The sequence below is a fragment of the Euprymna scolopes genome, chromosome 14, assembly GCF_053919585.1.
Source record: "Euprymna scolopes isolate OS-2025 chromosome 14, ASM5391958v1, whole genome shotgun sequence".
Taxonomy (NCBI): domain Eukaryota; kingdom Metazoa; phylum Mollusca; class Cephalopoda; order Sepiida; family Sepiolidae; genus Euprymna; species Euprymna scolopes.
Genome location: NC_136495.1, coordinates 72,282,239 through 72,304,617, shown reverse-complemented (window position 1 = coordinate 72,304,617; position 22,379 = coordinate 72,282,239). Strand labels below are relative to the sequence as shown.

The 22,379-nt window shown below is 33.9% G+C and overlaps 1 protein-coding gene across 1 annotated transcript in view; it reads right to left on the bottom strand.

The window, feature by feature from the left end:
* LOC145293083 (uncharacterized) overlaps positions 1-22,379 on the bottom strand; it is a 304,844-nt gene that overhangs the window by 74,084 nt on the left and 208,381 nt on the right. The window contains exons 3-5 of the mRNA XM_080139441.1: positions 21,243-21,838; positions 18,603-18,656; positions 7,172-7,310 (exon numbers count right to left, since the gene is read on the bottom strand). Of these exons, the coding sequence (XP_079995567.1) occupies positions 7,172-7,310; positions 18,603-18,656; positions 21,243-21,838 (789 nt within the window). The remainder of the gene's footprint in view (positions 1-7,171; positions 7,311-18,602; positions 18,657-21,242; positions 21,839-22,379) is intronic.

Genomic DNA, 22,379 nt, shown 5'->3' with positions numbered 1-22,379 from the left:
GTCGCTGTCAATCTGGCTTCACATTAAAACGATGATATATTTTGTATTTTTTATCGCCACAGGGCGCGGGAGTTCCCAAAGTATTAGTAAATAAATGCTGCACCTGCGATTTCTGTCTCTAAATACAGGTCGAAGAGCCATTCTAACCTTATGAAACCGTTTTTTTTTTTTTTTTACAAAAGAAAGAAAATGTTGTACAACGAACTGAATTTTTATCTGGATTTGTCTATAAAACATATTACAGACCCTACACTAGTAAATAGCAATTGACTTTACTAGTGTGAATTTTGACATGGGTCATATGTGGTGCATATGAAGGTAAGCCAGATCTGTAATACAGCATCATTCTTAGGGCTGAACGAAGTTGGGTAGAGCAAGAAGTTAAACTTCGTAGACAAAACATATGAGGATATGATGAATGATGTCAGTTTTTTTTCGAGCCGATTTTCAAATCAGTCTGTTTAATGGAGAAACAGTATAAGTAGAAACATGCCTAGATGACTCTGTTGGCATCGTCGCTCGTTTCTCAAATTAGCAAGCAAAGAAATAAATAATTATTAATCATTAGTCTATTACTCTTTAAGTCTATTCTCTCCAATGAAATCTTGGCTTTTCGAGGGAAAGGTGGTGAACTCCCACCTCCCTAAAATATTGTCATCACACGTAGAAATACGACTGTGATAACCTTCAAGATAACTGAACAAAAAAGCAAATCGAACGTGTGTGTCAGTACCGTCGTTGCGACCTGATACGCTACCAAACACTTCCGTCGACACAACCCATCATGGTTCCGAACAATTCCATCAAAGCGACCCAGCATGATCCTGAACAAGTCCGTGGACACGACCCGGCACGGTCCCGAATAATTCCGTCGACGCGACCCGGCATAATCCCAAGCAATTCTGTTGACACGACCCGACATGATGCGAACAATTCCATCGACACAACCTCGCAATATCCCGAACAACTCCCTTGATACAATTCGACCAGATCCCAAACAACTCCCTTGACACGACCCGTCATAATCCTGAACAACTCTATCGACAAGACCCGACACGATCCCAGACAACTCCGTCGACACAACCCCACACGATGTAAACAACTCGATATGATCTAACAGACTACCAGAGCAACCTTGACAGTTACTCGTTGAACGACTCGTCGTCGTTTTATAGCCCTCAGACGAACTAATTTTCGCCATAAAACACTGACACGCAATTCTTGGGCGCTTCCATGCATGCTCGCCACAAATACACTAAACTTCCCCTTTTGTCTTTATGCGTGAATAGTTCGATTCGTCTTGGTTAAATAGACGAACGCCGACAACTAGACAAAATCACACATGTAATATAGTGCGAACCCGCGTATGCAAATACATGCGAAATGATATCGCTGGGAAAGAAAAATAAAGAAGTCAAAAAGTGGATCACGTAAGAGACGTAGAGCACGTTCGAGGTCACTTTAAAAATGTGAATAATGTTCAAGAAGACAGTCAGGCGAGGGCCTCACAACGATAACTAAATAATTAGGAAATAAATTTCGTTGTACAATAATAATAATAATAATAATAATAATAATAATAATAATTAAAATTGGAAGTTCTTTTCTTTTCTTTGTCTGCTTTGCGACTGATGCTACAACGTGTTTGTTCTCGGAAAATGTTAAACATGGCCACAAATGAAACTCGGCAAAGAAGAAAAGAAACGACGATGTAGCGAATAAAAAGAGGGTTTCTTGCGTGCATGTATAAAAAGACTTTAATTTAATTGTTTTACTGATTGCCCATGCTTGATATATATATATATATATATATATATATATATATATATATATATATATATATATATATATATATATATAATAAAATAAAAATAAATTACGGGATTTCCTTGGATTTTACTTGTGCAAATGGAAATTCAATTACCTTTCTTGAAGTTATATATTTGGATTTTACCGTCACTGGATTATTTATCTTCCACCAGACTATCCATTGACGTATAATCACCTTTTTCTTCACCTTATTCCCTCTGCTCCACTTTTTTGTTATCAAGTAAGATCTTTGACTTACTTGTTGTTTCATCAAATACGTTTGCATGCAAAATCCGATCCCGCATTTTGCTAATTCCTACCCTCTGAGGAGAAGGAAAGTATTTCTTCGAAACTCCGCGGATTAAGGACAATCCACTTATCTAGTGTTTCCTTTTCAGATTAAATGTTTTTAACTCATTTCAAAGTGTTTTTTAACATGTTTTATTAACTGTTTGCTCGTATATATATATATATATATATATATATATATATATATATATACATAATATACATATATATATATGTATGCACATACGTCATACACACATACACACATATATATATATGCATATATACATATAAAACTCACCCACACACCCACACACCCACCCCACACACACACACACACCCACACACACACACACACACACACACACACACACACACAGATATATATATATGTATGCACAGACGTCATACACACATACACACATATATATATATGCCTATATACATATATAACTCACCCCCCCCACACACACACATATATATATATACATATATATATATATACATATATATATATATATATATATATATACACACACCCACCAGATAATGAAAGCTTAATATATGAGATAGAGCAATAATATAAATTGAACTTTTTAATTAAATCATATAAATTTACAACTATGCCTGTCTAATCCGTATTAAAAACTTACTTTCCCTTCGTTCTATTTTCTATCTAGACTGAGAGTTAAATACCGGCCTATAAAATCAAAGCTTATTTTTTGATTGCATTCGAACCCCTCGATTGACATTATATATCACTTTCAATACCGATGAGAACAAGTTTAAAACACATGAAAAGAAATGACGATGTAGAGAATAAAAAGAGTTTCTTGCGTGCATGTATAAAAAGACTTTAATTTAATTAAATATACTTATTTTTTAAAAATTATCCCCTCTCTCTCTCTCTCTCTCTCTTTCTCTCTCTCTCTCTCTCTCTCTCTCTCTCTCTCTCTCTCTAAGCAACATTATTAAATGCAATGGAGACACTTTACTTTATATATATTTCTTTTAATTTTTCGATTTTTCGTATAATCTTTTTTATATCCAAATCGAAAATATTAATAAGTTAATATATTAAGAATATATATGAATATTAATAATATTAATAAATACTCCATATCTGTTATTGTCACGAGCGCTTTAGATTCGTCCATGATACATCTAAAGGCGTTGAGGAAGTAAAAGTGCGAAAGAGCAAAAATGGAAATCAAAAAGCGAAAAATAAAATATGCATTAAACCACGTTACGTGATGGAAAGTTAAAATATATAAAGTCGATGAGAAGCCGATTAAAAATATAGGTCGATTAAAAATTCGAGTATTAAAATCAGCAATTTCAGCTTTTCTCGAATGCAATATTATTTCTAGTAGGGCGATGAGTAGGGCTGTGACAACAGCACATTCTTTTCATTGTTTGGACTCTTGAGTAATATATCCGTTAATATCTTATATGTTTTTATATAGACTGATAGTGTTCTCGGTTGATTGATTGTCTCTTACTGTGTCGGATATATACTTGAGAGTCAAAAGAACGAAAAGAATTTGCTGTTGTCACACCCCTAGTGATGACTTCTAATATATGACGCTTCAAAAGTTTTTAATTTTTCAATATTATTTTCATCAACCTACTATAAATAATAGTGTATTCGAGAAAATCAGCAATGTGTTAAAATGTCTCGCGAAAACCACCCGAGGATAAGTATTAATGGATGTATGGTAATTATCAGGAAAACAGTGTAGTAATCGTTAGTTGTGGGAATTTGGTATAAGTTGATTATTTTAGGTAACGGCTTGTTTATATTAAACTTGTATACTACCATATTGTAGTACGTTGGAAAGTACGCCAGCGGAACAGAGTTGCACAGGCGGACGTTTTTAGAAAAGAAGCCTAGTTCGTGTTTAGGTTTAGGCACATATAAAGGGTGGGGGAAATTGCTGTTATTCGTTTAGCTCAACGAGTTTTTTTTTCTGAAAGTTTTGCAAGGAGGTACAATATTTTGAAGTTCAGACGAGCACTTGCCATGAAAATAACAAAAGAGCAAGGACAGGCCTGCAGTGGGAAATAAGTTGCAGGAAAGAGGAAAGCAAATAGAAAAGGGCGTGTATATATAATAAAATACTAATACATACATCTATCTATCTATATATCTGTAAAAGTGAACGTGTCTGTGTATCTGTGTATCGGTGTGTCTGTGTATCTGTGTACGCAATAACTGTCAGTTTTTAGTCTACAGACTCGAAATTTGATATACAGGTGACTGAGATTTGAAAAAATTGATGTGATCGGTTTTGGACCAGAAATTTGGCAATTAAGGGGTCAAAGTTCAACGATTTGACCTTTGAGAACTCTACCAAACTCCTCCGACAATTTTGGGTCTACGCACTTGAAATTTTAGATATAGATTCCTTGGACATGGATCTAACTTAATAACTTGATTTGAGCCCAAAACAATAAATGTAAAGGGGCCATAATAGGCGTCAAAGTTAAAAAAAAATGACCTCTGCGGTCTCTTCCAAATTACTCAGACAATTTCTGGTCTAAATATTTGAAATTTTACATAAAGGGTATTCAGAGATAGGGCAAGCTTTTTCATCAGTTTGGGTCGAAAATTTTTGGTTACCAATATATTAATGTATGCATGTATGTATGTATGTATGTATGTATGTTTGCATGTCTACCTTAAACCTTCGACAGAGGCGACGGTTTTTACCAAGATTAGTATCGTTTTAAAGTTCGATCTTTCATACGACAAATATCGAAAAATTGGCTAAAAACATTAATATCTTCCCCTTCAACTAAGCACTTTTTTACAGGGGGGGCACTTTTTTCGCCGATATTTTTGAAAGTTATCCTCTCCTTTAAATTGTCTAGCCTTAATTTTAAAAAACGTCGCTTCCGGTTTGGCGGTGGTCGTAACAGCGTAAACGTTATGTTTTACCCCGTTCTTTTCCTCCTTTGCGGTACGAGTTCGAGCCTGCCTTCCTACTACCACTTTTTGTTTTTTTTTGCTCAATATACACATCCAAACACCTGGGCAACGACGGGCGCACATGCTAGTATATCTGTAAAAGTGAATTTGTCTGTGTGTGCGTCTGCGTGTGTGCATTTCCCTACCAAACTACTCTGTCAATTTTCAGTCTACAGACTCAAGATCTGACATAATGGGTACTGAGATTTGGGAAAACATTTTTAACCGGTTTTCGGCAAGAAATTAAACTCTCAAAGGGTTAAAGTTCAACGATTTAACATTGGAAATCTCTACCAAACTCCTCCGACAATTTTGGGTCTACGCACTTGAAATTTTAGATGTAGGTTACTTGGATATAGATCAAGCATTTTAATTTGATTTTAGTGCAACACAATAAATGTTAAGAGGTCAAAATTGGGATCAAAGTTTTAAAAAATTGACCTCTGCGGTCTCTACCAAATTACTCAGCCAATTTTTTGCCTAAACATTTTAAATTTTACATAAAGTATACTCACACATAGGGCAAGCATTTTAATTGGCTTTTGGCCGAAAATTTTACAGCCAAGGCGTTCAAAGGTACAAGATTTGACCTTTGCGGTCTCTAGCAAACTATTCAACCATTTTTGGATCTAAACATTTGAAATTTTAAATAAAGAGTATTCAGACACGCAGCAAGCTTTTTAATAAGATTTTGGGCGAAAATGTGGCTGCCAAGAGCTTAATTTTTGCAGACTCTACCAAACTCCTCCGTCAATTTTTGGTCTAAACAGTTGAAATTTTAGATGTGGGTTACCTTGACATGAGTCAAACTTTTTAATATAGATATGGCGCGTGGCATCAGTTTTAGCCCCCTCCCTACTTTGTGTAAGCAGAGAAACCTTCGGTTACAGTTGGAACTATTTGGCGGGACACATTCCATCTAAGGTTTTTTTTTTCATTCGTCTTTGTTCCTTTCACTTACTATTACAACAATTCTACAAAAAAAAAAAAAAAAAAAAATGTTCCTTCTTACAGACGTATATATTTAAAAAGTCTGTCTGACGAAAAGCGCTTCGCGTTTATTTATTTTATTTTTTTTAATTTCGTGATTTTTTTAATCGACTTATTTATTTTATAACATCCGAACAGTGTTCACTTTTTTCTTGTGATTTTTTAATGATCGACTTATGTATTTTTTTACATTCGATTATGTATATATATATATATATATATATATATATATATATATATATATATATATATATACATATATATATATATATATATATTTATATATATATATATATATATATATATATATATATATATATATAAGCACATAAAGTTATGAACAGTACATACGGCCCGAGCAAAGCCGGGCTAGACTGCTAGTATAACCTAAAAAATAATAAAATATATATTTAATATATAATAAAATAATTAAGAAATAATAAAAAAAATTATAATAGTAAGACTTATATCTACCCTTTTAAGAACTGGTTTTTATTGTTAAGCACTATACATTAAAAAAAAATGGGTTGATCACAAGCCCACGTGCGCAGATCGTTACGTTAACATCACCTGATCACCCCAGGCCAGCTTGAATGACATAAACACTTTTTGTAAATGTTAACTTCAACTATTATGTTGGTGCAAAACTAATATCGTTTATATATATATAATTGAACTTCAAAAAACGACATTATTTTTGCAACACACACACATATGTATGTATGTATGTGTATATATATATATATATATATATATATATATATATATATATATATATATATATATATATATATATATATATATATATATATATACTCGCCGTGGGTAACGTTGGCTGAGCGGTTTGTTTTATTTCTTATATGTAGATTCAGAGATGGCTTCGTGGCCGGGTTCGAATCTCCGAACCATCAAAATTATGACTCTCTGTACTGATGATTACCGAATGGATGAAACACTTATGTTTGTAGATATAAAAATAAGTATTGTACTACTCTACTACTACTACTACTACTACTACTACTACTAAAAATAATGATAATAATAATAATAATAATAATAATAATAATAATAATAATAATAATAATAATAATAATAATGAAGGTAGACACTTACTATTAACGATCCTCATGACTCTCCACGGTAAAAGTATAATCAAAATGGTGGCAGCGTTGGAACCCGGGTGGTCCCAAATTCCATCAATGAAAACCAAATCCAAAGACCATGATATGATAATGATGGCGGCATCAAAAACCTGTAAATGGAAACACAAAGAAAACAATAAGTTTCTGATGAAAATGATGCTGGAAATTCGCATCGCACCCGTTTTTAACATTCATACTCTGCCGGACTTAATGCAGCGTTACTCACGTGTGCACTCGGGACCCAACACGTTGTAGCAGAGTGCGTCGCAACGAACAGAAGACAAGTAATAACTCGACTCACTAACAACGCCATTTATTTCCGCGTAGTTTTCCGAATAAAACGAGATCGTCTTCTCTCACGTGATGGTGCTCCGTCTCTCTGACCTCTGTCTTCTCGAAAGTCATCCACGTCTCGAAAGTGATCTCGATCGTACTGCCGAAGGCGTTACCCAACGTGCTTCAGAACGTGCTCCTCTGTCTGTTGACCACGTTCCTTTTTGCGTATTTATTTTTTTGCGGACTGTTATCCTCATATTCATAGTTATTGTTGTTGTTTCACCACATTTCGGCCAACTCATCCTCTGGCCTTCTTCACGTAGTTAACCGCGACCGGATAGGAATACTAATCTGGAACTATAAGGAGTCAATGCCTCTATTCACTGTGCCATGGGCTCAGAAAGGCGATCAAGGTTGGATTTTTATGATCTAATAAATAGGATTTTATTATTATTTTTTTAAAATCTTTTGGCCGAAACCTGGTTAAACAACAACAACAACAACAACAACAACAACAACAACAACAACAGCAGCAGCAACAACAACAGCAACAGCAGCAGCAACAACAACAACAACAACAACAACAACAACAGCAACAACAACAACAACAACAACAACAACGACAACAACAACAACAACAACAAAGATATGGATAACGTTTCGCAAAAAAAAAAAAAAAAAAAATGAATGTACAAATCTGCTAAGTCTCACCTAAAAAAATGATTCAAAACAAAATAATAAAATAATATATGATACCATTCGGTATGAACCCGACAATGTCAGACCAGATAAAAACAAAAAAAATATTGGATTCATAAGACCATAAAAATCCGACCTTGATCTCCCTTCGGGGCCCGTGGCGAATTGGATAGAGACATTGACTCTCTACAGTTCCAAGTTCCTATCCCGTTGCGACTAGCCACCTAAAGAAGGTCAGAGGATGAGTTGGCCAAAACGTGGTGAAACAACAACAACTATAAAGTCGAGGATAACAGTCCGCAAAAAAAAAAAAAAAATGAAAGGATTCTAAAAATAAAAACGAAACTTTCGTTATTGACGTCATTTTGTATGCATTTGCATACGCACGTCTGCGTATTGTTACATTCATTGGTTAATTGATTTCATGTGTCATTCATACAAAACATATACGTAATTGGTGAATGCTTAACAAAACAATGACTTAGGCACCTATTGTTTCTTCAGTTGTAGATGTACTTCTCTCGATGCCTCCGTTCAGTCTCGAAAGACAAAGGATACCCCCTGTAGAGGCAGCTGTACGTGTAATTGTGAGGCAACGGTTGCGCAATTCCAACCACACCTCTACTGAATCTGCACTGTTTAAGTACAGTGGAAAGTGACAAGGAGAAGTCCAGGACGACTGAAAACAATGCCGAGATAAGCAGAGAGCACATACATCACCTAGAAGTCCCAAATGGTCATCCGTTTAGTACTGAGTTCAATGTCGCTTCAGTTCGTGATTACACCGTACGTTAAACATTTTATGGCAAGATTTACTTCTATTTATGTATCACTTAAATTAATGGAACAATTGTTCTCCTTCTTGAAAATTATCTGCAAAACGTTTCGGTCGATGTAACCTTCGACCTTTGTCAGGTGTTAAAGTCGTCATTTTTAACACTTGACGAATGTCGGAGGTTACATCGACCGAAATGTTGTGCAGTTAATATTCAAGAAGAGAAAGATTGTTCGATTAATCCAAACAATACGAACATTCATACTTCATCTGAATAATTCAGAACTTAAGTTCTGTTTACTTTATGAACTTCCTGTTTACTTTAAGAACTTCCTGTTTACTTTAAGTACTAGTAAATATCAACACCGCTACTACTACCACTACTACTACTGCTACTACTATGAGAGTAACGGTAAAAAGATGATGAAATATTTCTCCTGGTTTCACGGGATTCTAACTCCCCCATCCTTTCTTTATTTTACCCTTTGTCCTTCTTTATTACTTTATCTTGATTTAATTAGGAGCAGTGAACCATTCAAAATAAAGAATACTTGTAAAAAAAGTATATGACGAAATTTCCTCGGCAAATTTTACCACAGTCTGACTTCAACCTGCAGTTCTAACAATCTTGCGCTAAACAACAACAACAACAAAAAAAAACCCAAAAAAACACGGGGATAGTCTACTCACCTTATGTCATGGTTAATGTCATTTTTCTTTTCAATTTTGTCTTTAGCAGCTATTTTACCGGCTAAAACTTAATAAACTGTGTGCTGCAGGTCCATATACTCTATATAATTTGAACTATGTAGACTAAATATTTAAGGAAGTTTGTTAGAGACTTTTTGCACACGCATCGACAAAGTCCCTTTATATATATATATATATATATATATATATATATATATATATATTTCGAATCTCGCTAGACTCAACTACTCTGATGAGTTGTAGAGGACGAAGCATGTGTCAGTGGATAATTATATTTTAAAAACAATATATATATATATATATATATATATATATATATATATATATATATATATATATATATATATATATATATATATATATACTAGTAGGCCGCCCGGCATTCCCCAGCCGTAAAATGCGCATGAATATCATATGATAATTCATGCGGACTTATTATTATTATTATTATTATTATTATTATTATTATTATTATTATTATTATTATTATTTTTAATTAATGCAGACTTCTTAAAAAAAAAAATACCGTAGATATTAAAAAAAATTAAATAATAAATAATGTGCATCCGAGTATTGTGTTTTTTTTCTAAACAGTTCACTTCTTGTAAGAAAAAAGATAGTCGAGCTGAGATCGAAGCCAAAACCTAAAGACAGTGAGTCAAGTACGATAACCATTAGATCAGCGTGACACCATTTTCACAAAGGGTTTTCCAACCATACTTACTCTTAACATAAAGAAATTGTCATGTTTCACGGCTGCACATGCGCATTCGTGAAACAGTTTACAAGCAGAAAAATCCAATCACCTCCCCCCCCCCGAACAGTCTTTCAATTTTGACCCCTTAGTAGCCCTTTTTCCGGATAAAAATGGATTTAAAAATTTTGATGTCTGAATGGCCTATGTACTAAATTTCAAGTATGTAGACAAAAAAATCGTTTAGTATATAGGTTGAGAAGGCTCTACGCACACGCACATTCTCTCTCTCCCCCTTCTCTGTCTGTCTGTCTGTCTGTCTGTCTCTGTCTCTGTCTCTCTCTGTCTCTGTCTCTGTCTCTCTTTCTCTCTCTCTCTCTCCCTCTCTCTCTCTCTATATATATATATATATATATAACTACTTCATTTACTCGCATAAAATTAATATACGAAACATAGATTTATGCGTAAACTTTAAGTATTTACTTCAAAAGTACTCAATACGTAGGTAGAGCTAGTTAGTAAGTTATAAAATATATATGGCGATTAAGCTACACTGAATATTCGGCGTTTCATCCACTCTAGGATTCCTCAGGCTTATGCGCGAATTATGTGCTTGTTCATCGTTTTCATATGGGGAAAATAATAAGACAAGCTACCACGTGTAGGCATTTAGACGACCCATGTAGATTATGCCTTCATGAAAAATTTGCTATCCTGTGCTTTAAAGAACCCTAAAATCTATTAAACTGTAGAAGAGAAATAGCAAATAACTGTTTTCACAAAATAAAATTTACTCTAGGATAGCGATACAAAATAGTTTTAAAACTAACAAAAACAATAGAAAATAAACAAATAAATAAATTAAATAAACATGAATATACATAAACGATCACACATATATGTATGCATATATATATATATGTATATATATGTGTGCATATATGTATGTGCACATATGTATATTTATATATAAACTAACAAAAAAAAAAGAAAGAAAATGTCTGGCTTAAACCACTAACCTAGTTTTAAAACAGATCCTTTGTTCGATAAAATGCATGCCCATTGGGTGATAGGAAGGTGCACGGTGGATACTAGAAAGCTGATTGGCTAACTAAATCCTCAATAGAAGAGGACCATATAAAAACGATAAACAACCACAGAATTCGCGCATGAGCCTGAGGAATCCTAGAGTGGATGAAACGCCGAATATTCAGTGTAGCATAATCCCCATATATATTTTATAAATTACTATATATATATATATATATATATATATATATATATATATATATATATATATATATATATATATATATTATTATTATTATTATTATTATTATTATTATTATTATTATAATAATATCCGTGTGGTAGAACATTTTCAGTTTAAATTCTACGCATTTATGGATAAATAAAATTCAACGTAATAGCGAATGAAACCCATCATCTTTTAAGAAACCATAAAAACTAAGTAATTAATTAACGCGCGGTTTTCTCAAAAACACCGATTCCTTTCTTCCACTCCACTCACCCGAGTGCATTGTGGGATAAATTCTTCACCTCTTCATTTCCATCGTAAAACAATCCTTGTGCCGGTTTCCCGCCTTCCACTCTCCCTAGCTACCACATTTAGTTCGAAATGAAATATTTTCGATAGGATAAGCCTGGCCACTCATATTTCCAATATAAACATGACAAAATATACTATACTAGAGCAACTAGACTGATGTTAGTTCGACGATCTTGCCGGTTATTTTTTGTAATAGTTGGTCTCGTCTATATACACTGAGAGGGTGGACTTATACTTATATATTGTAATAGTTGGACTCGTCTATATACACTGAGAGGGTGGACTTATACTGCTAGCTGAGCTGTCTGGGGATATTAGTTTAATTGAATCCAAGTTTACTAAGTTCATCGGAGTATATTCCGTGGAAGTATTTGTAAAACAAGAACAATAATGCAATATTGTGTGTGTGTGCGTTTCTGCGCCGTCAGCATTTATTCCTAGGAGGAAGTTTCATGGGCATATTAAGTTCACAAGCGATACCCAGTCGCGTGTATATCCCAGTTTACGGAGATGATGACGGTGGGGTTTTGCAGGTTTTGCAAGGAGATGCCGCCGTATTCTTATATTGTGATCAAACGTGCGCGGCCCCGATAGATCGCCGACTGCCAACGTCGTGTAGCGTGGATTTTTTTGTCCGACTATTCCTCTTATGGTCGGATTGTCATTTTCTCGCAAAAGTAGAAATATAATAAATCGTGGAACAAAGAAAGGAAAAACACAAACGCAAATCTTCACATATAATACATTGACTGTTGGACTTGTGTGTGTGTGTGTGTGTGTGTGTGTGTGTGTGTGTCTTCTCCCTGTTCTAACGATGTTACGTTCATCTCTATTTCTGTTTCACAGTCAACTCTAAAACTCTCCAGCTCCCATCCGGCGCGACGGGCATCTAGTTGTCAACTAACTGTCTCCTCTACGTTGGTATCTGAGGTCGCCCCCCCCCACTCACCAGAAGCTGCCCTTCCCTGTTTTATCTGTAGGTTTCTATTGTCCTGTCAACTCTAAAAAGCTTATTACTTCCTTTCCATTCTTTCCTATGCCTTTGTCTATTGCCCCCCCTCAACACTTAGTGACTCAAGTCCACCTCAGGTCCACTTTATAGTATCACAACATACAGCGCCTGATATATCTAAATGCTCACCTATCTGATACTGACCAGGCTTAACGTTGCTTAACTTCGGTGATCTAACGGGAAACTATGTGTCAACGTGATTATGCAATAGTGTGGCAATAGGATACGATTGAAGTATGGTTTATAGTGCAGACGCTATTGGAATCAAGACTATTTTGCTTTTCCTTCAAGAGGGAGATATATTTTTGTTAATTGCAAACTCGTAATATTTTAGAAATGAATAACAAACTAGTATTAACAAAAAATTGTAAGGCTCTACTTATACATATATACATTGGCGATAGGGACTGACCAATCAAATGAAACCACGTTCTAGCAACCAATCAGAAACCAAAATTGCTCTGTAAACACATTGAATCTTTTAGCATTCCCGCACATATTTTTTTCGTGTCCATGCGAGAAAGATGTTTTGCTCTTTGCGTGCAAAATTTTTAAGTCCAAAACTTATACAGAACAGCTACTCACAGAAAAAGTATTCATCTCCAGGACTTGTATAGATTAACTGCCAATGGAAGACTCTTTCAATTTAGGAAAACTCTATAGTACGGGTCGGCAACCTACGACTTGCGGACCGGATCTGGCCTGCAAAGGCATTTTGACCAGTCTGCTAGCCTGATTATTAATGCCTATATTGTCAACATGAGAAACAAGTCTTTCAAAGTCAACAATAGGCCTGAAGCTTTTCTGATCGGCTGAACCAAATTTGAATATTATGACCGTAAAAACACGGTCAAATCCCAATCCCCTCCATTTTTGCGTGGAAAAAATAAAGAAATAAACAGAAAAAAACAAAAAAACAAAACAACAAAAAACAAAACAAAAAAAAAGTGAGAGCGGTTAAACAGACTGACCGGCAACAAACATTAGGTGTGGTCAGCTTTTAAGTAACAATGTCAGTCGGCTTTCTATTTCATTCTTCAACAGCGACTCTCCTATCGCTTACCCCTATCCCTACACTATATAATTTGCTGGAAATTTCGAATAGGCCATACTTTTATACTTCCAATAAGTTTCAAAGATAATAAATGTCATAATTTCATCCATTTCGTTTCGCGTGGTTTTGTTTCACTTTGACGTGTTTCGAGAGTTGTTGAGAAAAACTAATTTTTCTTACGTGTTTTTTTTTTTTTAATTTTTTAAATTTTGTTTTGTATTTATGATTTTTCAATATTTAGTTTCATTTTGGTTTGTAATATTTAGGTTGACGGAGATCTGCATAAGTAATTGTCCTTACTTTTTCATTAATGACCTTTGTTCGACTGCGACTCGTCATTATAACACGATCCGGACCGCGAGGTCGAATGAGTTGCCGACCCCTGGTTTAAAAACAAGGAAAATAAAGTCAAACGCTGACCCGAAACGACGTCTATTTTGATTTACACTTAATTTTCTTTTTTCTTCTTTATATAATACGTGTATAATACACGAACTCAGCTGTCAATTACAGACAGCGCAAATAACACATACAACTTCCGGTTTTTGGTGTTTTCTCTAGTTCTTGCGATTTTCTTTATCCGGTTCAGAAATGAGAGCTTTAACACCTAACCATTGAGTTAACCAACGTTTGAGTTGAAAAAAAAAAAAAAAAAATGAAAAAAATGCAACCCAACTACAACTTTATTCTCATCGAAAACACACTTGATCCAATGCCAGTTTTTTTTTTAACCTTTTTCACCCCAAAACACAGTATATTGTCAGTTGGATCGTGTCTCACAGGCAACTGTGGGAAGTTGAGCAGTGAGATTTCCATTCACATTACATTTAAACTTCTGCAGGTGAGTAAAGTCAATGAAGCAGGAAACAGAGAGAGAATTCCAACGTCTAGCAGTCATAGAGAAGACACTATTGAAGGAGAAGTCTGTCCGGCATCTAGGGATCTTTATATAGAAGGGGTATGATTTTGCTGCTTTTAGTAGAGGGTATTTACGTTGAAGAGGCACAAGCGTTTGAAATTCATCATAGCGCATTCCATAAAAATATATTTAAAACACGCACATGGGTGCGATGGAACAGAGGTTAGAGCTTGGCGAGAGTGCGTACTTACTAGACATGACACTTTTCTGGGCCACGTTTAAGAGTGAGAGATGATTGGTAAATACACTGACTCATATGTGATAGAATTACAACAGACATGGATGAATCGTGTCTTCGCATAAATATGATTTGCTCTATGGGGTGAGAAGTTTTCTAGCACGGTATAAGGAGCCCACGTGTACTGCAGCAGCCTTGGCAATGTTCTGAATGTATTTGTTCCAATTCATGTTGCCTGTGCATGTTAGACCTTAGAATTTGAAGGATTGGCTCTGTAATAGAGTTTTATTTATCATGGCAATTTATGACCGAGAAAGATATTTTGTTAAAGGAAAAAAGTTTAGACTTAGTAGCATTTGATTTGTAAGATTTTGTAAATTATTTTGTCTCGGCTATTTTTTTATGCTAGTTCGTCTAGACAATACATTGTTTAACCTGTAAGAGTTATTCACGTTTAAGCTGTGAGATTTTATTACCCGTTTGAATGTCATAGATAAACATGGATGTTTATGCTTCCAAAAATCCCAAATATCGTCACCTTTCAGGAAAATCCTAACAATTAAGGATATTCAGTGTATCTGTAATAGTATGCGACTAAAGACTACACCCGGCGATATGTTTCAACCTGGCAACGCCGGGTAGGTACAGCAAATAAAAAAAATAAAGTTAACTACAGAATTAAATGTTCAGTAAAACTTACAAGAATTAAGGAAACGTAAACACGGATAAAGTTAAAATATTAAAGTAAAATAACATTCACTAAATGAAATATACTTTTTTTTTCTATCTGAGAAGTACTTTTCATTATGTTGTTAATCTACCGAAAAACAGCGGAAAGTAAAATAATCGGTTATTGTGATGTATATTGTAATGGTCGATTATAATTATTGTACGTGTTACGATTCCCCTGAAACTTGACATATTTCAAATATTTTGGAAACATAAAGCATCCATATTTATCTATGAATTTCAAACAGGAAATAAAATCTCATAGCTTAAACCTAAATAACTCTTATATATTTAAATAACAAACGTACTTCCGTGTTACATGCAGCTGTTCTTGGTTATAATAATAATAATGACAAAAATATAATTAAATGTAAATTAAATCAAATTTAAATAAACTAAATCAACTTTAAATAATAATTCTAAAAAGAATACATAAACAATTCTATTACTAACTTGCGGCTGCGCTGAGTCGGCAACACACAACGTCGGCTCAAACACAAAATCGAGTACACTCAACATCAAGTACACTCAACATCAAGTACATTCAACATTGTCTTACCATCAACGCTTATCCTGTGAACTCGGAGTATGGGAAATTCCCATATGCACAAAACAAAATCACTGAAAAAACAAAAATACCCTAAGGGTAAGGATAATGAGTAAACGTTGGTTAAAATTATTACGAACTTGCCAAAATTCGAACCTAGAATCTTCTGATCTGTAGCCAGACGCGTTATCCATTGCGCCACAAGTCCTGTCCGTATGCCGAAAGCTGTTACCGCGAGTCTATACAGACACTGCTAAATTCTGTTGACATGGGCAGGTAACTTTTTCGACAATTGCACGAAACGGCTACCAAACCTTTATTTCGGGCTTTTTGTGTGACTCACCGATGTTCGTTATGAACTATATATAGATAAGGACAATCTAGGAACTCACACGTTTCAGGGGGGAAAAAAATTTCAATTCGGTGTATCCGTTCGACAGTTTTATTGGTATATATATATATATATATATATATATATATATATATATATATATATATATATATATATATATATATATATATATATATATATATATATATATATATATATACATATACACATATACATAAATAAACTTTTAGAATTTTATTTATAGTACTTAAAATTTCGAGCTTATTGTTAAAATAGATTTTCGTAAATGTGTCCCTTAGCCTATTCGCCTGGCAGTTTGCGTGATTCGTGTTTTTCTTTCCTTTTGAATACGCTAATCTACTCCCATATCGCTGCAGCTTGCAGTTGGTTTGTATCACGTGACAGAAGAATAGTCGGCCGAAATGTTGTGAAAAACAACTATAATGATGAGGCTAACAGTTCGCAATTACATAAATAACTAAACTGTTTTCTTTGTTTATTCACTTATGCCTAAGAGTTTTTCCATGAATTTCCGCTATTTGAAGTAAGAAAACACAAAATTGGCCACACTAATTCCTTCTTATGAAAGACATACATTTTTGTCTTCTTTCTTTTTGTTTTCTTGTTAGGTGTTTGTTTTCCACTTAAACATTATGAGCCATATGATGATAGAACATTATATTGTAAAGTTTCATGGATATGCATTTTATAAGAATCATCTTTCCTTATATATATATATATATATATATATATATATATATATATATATATATATATATATATATGCACATATATATACACATATATATACATATATATATATATATATATATATATATATATATATATATATTTACCAGTGGTGAAAACATCGGACTAGAGTGCTCAATGTGTAGCCAGAGCAGTATATAGGAAATTTATTGCTGTGAGTCCAGAATAAGTTTACATATTGTTTCAGATAGGGGAAAATCCTGAAAAAGAAGAGGAAATATCCAACTAGCATCGTCAGAGTTCATAGATAATCCTCAATAAGCATCGTCAGAATTCATAGATGGACCTTATGTCCATCTATGAATTCTGACGATGCTAGTTGAATATTTCCTCTTCTTTTTGAGGATTTTCCCCTAGCTGAAACAATATGTAAACTCATTCTGGATTCAGTAATAAATTTCATATATATATATATATATATATATATATATATATATATATATATATATATATATATATATATATATATAAATTTCTGTTTACAAAAGACAAATATACATTGCCAATTTATTTTAAATAAACAAAAAACATTGTAATTTTATTGGATATACACTGTACGTTCAACTCAACATTTTGGGATAAATTATTTAAAAAAAAGGTGTTTATGTATTTATGTTACCGCGCTATTTTGTAACATAATCTTCTTAAATTCAATTTTACAATATCTTTTTATTAAATTGTTAGGTGAAAGTACCAAACCAAAAGTCGAAACCGAAAACTATGAAGAATTCTTGGTAAAATTATTTATGACAAGAAATGGAAGAACATAACAATTAAACGACCCGGATGTAACTTGACACACAAAAGAACACACACACTATCGACTTAATATATAGATAAGAAGGAAAGAAATTGTTAAATTGTAGAATTTGTTTCCTTAACAGATCACAGGGTTATGATCAAAGTGACAGAAAAAAGAAATATTTGGAACTTTCCAGAAAACCGAAAGGAATATGGAACATGGAAAAATATGAATATAATACCAATAATTGTGTGAGCGCTAGGAACAGTAGCCTAACACTTATTATTGTAAAGTATATACACGAAAACCGTTTCTAGATCACTTCATATATAAATAAGTATAGTGCTTAAATCGTTTGTAAATTACTTACCTCGAGTTTATGGTTCCAAAGTTTTCTGCCCATCGCAAATATTTTAAGTAATGTCTGCAAGATAAAATTATGCGAATTTTAGGATTTGTGGTCTGACATGCTACTAAATCAATATATGTTACAATTTTATGAATGTGGAATAACAGGAATGAGGAAACAGATGCGGAGTGAGAGAAAGAACTTCCAATATGAAATGTGATCTGAAATGCTACCAAAGGTGAAATAAGTTCTTCTGTGATTATTGCCGAAACATTTCCCGTCAAATAAAAAAGATGGATCGTAAGGGGGGGTATCCCCGCTATTCAACAAAACATGCATTAGAGAAAAAAATGCTGTCCATATATATATATATATACATGTATGTGTGTGTGTGTTTGTGTGTGTGTGTTGTTGTTATGTGTGTGCGCGTGTTGTTGCGTATGTGTGTTGTTGTTGTTGTTGTGTCTGTGTGTATGTTGTTCTGTGTGTATATGTTGTTGTGTGTGTGTATGTTGTTGTGTGTGTGTGTTGTTGTTATTGTTGTTGTGTGTGTGCGTGTGTGTTGTTTGTGTGTATGCGTTATTGTTATGTGTGTGCGCGTGTTGTTGTGTATGTGTGTTGTTGTTGCTGTTGTATGTGTGTATGTTGTGTGTGTGTGTATGTTGTGTGTGTGTATGTTGTTGTGTGTGTGTGTTGTTATAGTTGTTTTTATTGTTGTTGGTGTTGTTTTTGTTGTGTGTGTGTGTGTGTGTGTAGAGATATGGAAAAAATCTACGATACATCATAACTCGTTTTTTGCAGCATTTAGGGTCCCGTGAAAGCAAAAAAGAATGAACAAAAAAGAAACAATCGTGACCGCCTTTTCTCTTTACATGCTTGCGATATTGTTACCTAAAGAGCAAATGATATGCTTTCGTTTTTAAATAAATCGTCTGATCTTTCAGAGACTGCGTGAATTTTGGATTTGAACGTTGCAGTTGCAAGTCTTGTCATTTGGACCCTAACACATCGTTCATTTATGATATGTTCCAAGTTAAAATTAGATGAGGAATTAGAAACAATTACGGATACTTTATCTAAAAAACGGGTACCCACTAGATGTGATTAGGTCAGTTATTCAAAGGAAATTGGCTGAATTCTCTCGAATTAAAGAGAACATAGTAACCAAATATCCAATTTATCTTCGTTTGCCTTGGTTGGGTACAGGAAGTGAGAAATTTGCCAAACAAATAAGTTCAGCAGTTCGTCGATGTTATTTTGCTGCCAATCTGTTCTCTACCAGAACTTTATTACCATCTTCACGAAAAGACGTTCTACCCCCCATAATATTAACGTTATTTACAATTTTGAATGTGGTTGCGGAGCCAACTACTTGGGTCGAACGACATTAAGATTAGATCGAAGAATCCAACAATATGTACCCAGTAAAATTAGGAATAGAACCTACCGGGCAACGGACGTTGTTACTAACACATACGGGTCTTCAATTACTGACCATTTACTTAAAAACCTGTCTTGTGCACGAACTTTAGCATGGACTCTTTTTCTATTCTGAGTCGTGCTCATTCACTATATCACCTTAAGATCTTGGAGACTATTCACGTTCGACTTAGAAAATCTTCCCTTTGCAAGCAAAGGGAATACCTCTTTGGTTTGAACGTGATTAATCTCTAGGGTATTCGAGCATAACGCTGTTTTATTTTAATCGTTTTCCCACTTTTTTTCTCCCAGTAAACCGAATAAAACGCAAATGTAATCGCTTTTTCATTCTTTGTTTTACAAATTCCCTCAATACAGCTTTGAGAAGCGAGGGTCGAAACCGGTCAGCTGGCTCCCCATTTCTTTCTTTCCTCTCCTGTTCCCCCTTCCCCCCCCCTTTTTGGAGAGAAGATTAAAGGAATATATATATATATATATATATATATATATATATATATATATATATATATATATATATATATATATTTATATATATATATATATATATATTTATATATATACAAATTTAATTTCAATCATGAATCATAAAAGTCCTAATTGCAATATATATATATATATATATATATATATATATATATATATATATATATATATATATATATATTAAGTAATGTGATTTATAATTTAAAAGTTTTAAAATTTTTAAAATTTAAAAATCAAAATTTAATTAAATTAAAAATCAGTTTCATAAGAAGGAACAACAACAAAGTCAATTATTATATATATATATCTGTGTGTGTGTGTGTGTGTGTGTGTTGATATATGGAAAAAATCTACGATACATCCTAAATGAAATGTCATGGAAAGAGAATGCAGTTGTGATGTTAGGCTGTATAAGGCGTTAACTTTAATCGAAATTGCCTGTTCTATTATTCATCGTTTTTTTTTTCAATTATCGATTATCGATACTTATCGAAAACATTCCGATACAAAACCTATCTATAAACACTGCCAGACATATAAAGTATAAATAAAAACATCGGCGCAGCCGTTTAGGAGCCCATAGGGAACGAACTCACTCACACATGCGCACATACAGAGTTCCTTTTACATAATAGTAGAGATCTGAATGGAATGAAATAGTTGAGAATTGGATATTTTGGATTTTCTAAAATTAATAAACCAGGTTCAATTGCCAGAGAAAATATGAGTCGAACTTACCTCAAGTAGTAGAATTGACAGTATCGTTAAACTGCACATGTGAAAGATATGGGTTACTTCTAATAAAGTATGTTCTTCTGAATTAACTTCTTTGTGACTTCCGGATTTTCGGCTTGAGGATTTCTTGCTTTGGGAACCATTTTTAGATTTCGAGTGCTTATCGTTATCTAAATGTTCCTCGTTTGTTGTCAAGTTACCTTTGACCTGTTTCAGAAGGCTCCCCTGCTCGTTGAGGGATTTGGTGAACTGTTTCCATGCCCAGAGTAAGTCGTCTTCTCCAGAGTGTAGCGTATCGGCGGTTGGGTTCTGAGATGCGTTTTTCGACTTACTTTGGACGTTCTTCGAGGTTGATCGGAGCTTATTAGTACCCGTTTTATTTGGCTGAGTTTCGCTTATACTGCGACTTAAACCAATGTTATTGCTGTTAATGTACCGGGAAAAGTTCTCAATCAGGGTTTCGTCTTCCAGAATATCTTTCAGACGTTCAATTTTTTCTTCCAGTGATGATTGATAGCTGCGATTGAACAAAATTGGAAAAATACTTTCTAGCGTGTGGGAGAGGCCTTCCTTTGCTACTTCCGTCTTTTCCAATTGCACTAAAAATATAAAGACAAATCAACATACACAAATAAATACATACATATATATAAATATATATATATATATATATTTGTTTTTGCGATACATTTGACTGAAATTTAATTATTTATACGTAAGTGCATTTTTACCTAAATGCGAGTTGGGAATAATTTTCCTACACAAAACGAGATACATTCAGCAGTTGTGCGAGATAACTCAGTTGTAGAGGGTTAGATTTAACTACTGGGTCCCGATTTCGAATCTCGCTATATTCAGCCACTCTGATGAGTCATAGAATTCGAAACACGTGTCAGTGAAAACAATATATAAGCCGATCCCCATTTGGGGGTACCACAATTGTTAAAAGGAAAAATTATTCCCACCTCGTATTTAGGTAAAAATGTACTTTCGTATAAATAATTGCATTTCATTCAAAGACATCGCAAAAAACAAAACAAAACAAATAACATTTACATAAAACGCGATACATCCAGCAGTCGCGCGAGATAGCGCAGTGGTAGAAGTTTAGGCTTCTAACTATTGAGTCCCGATTACGCT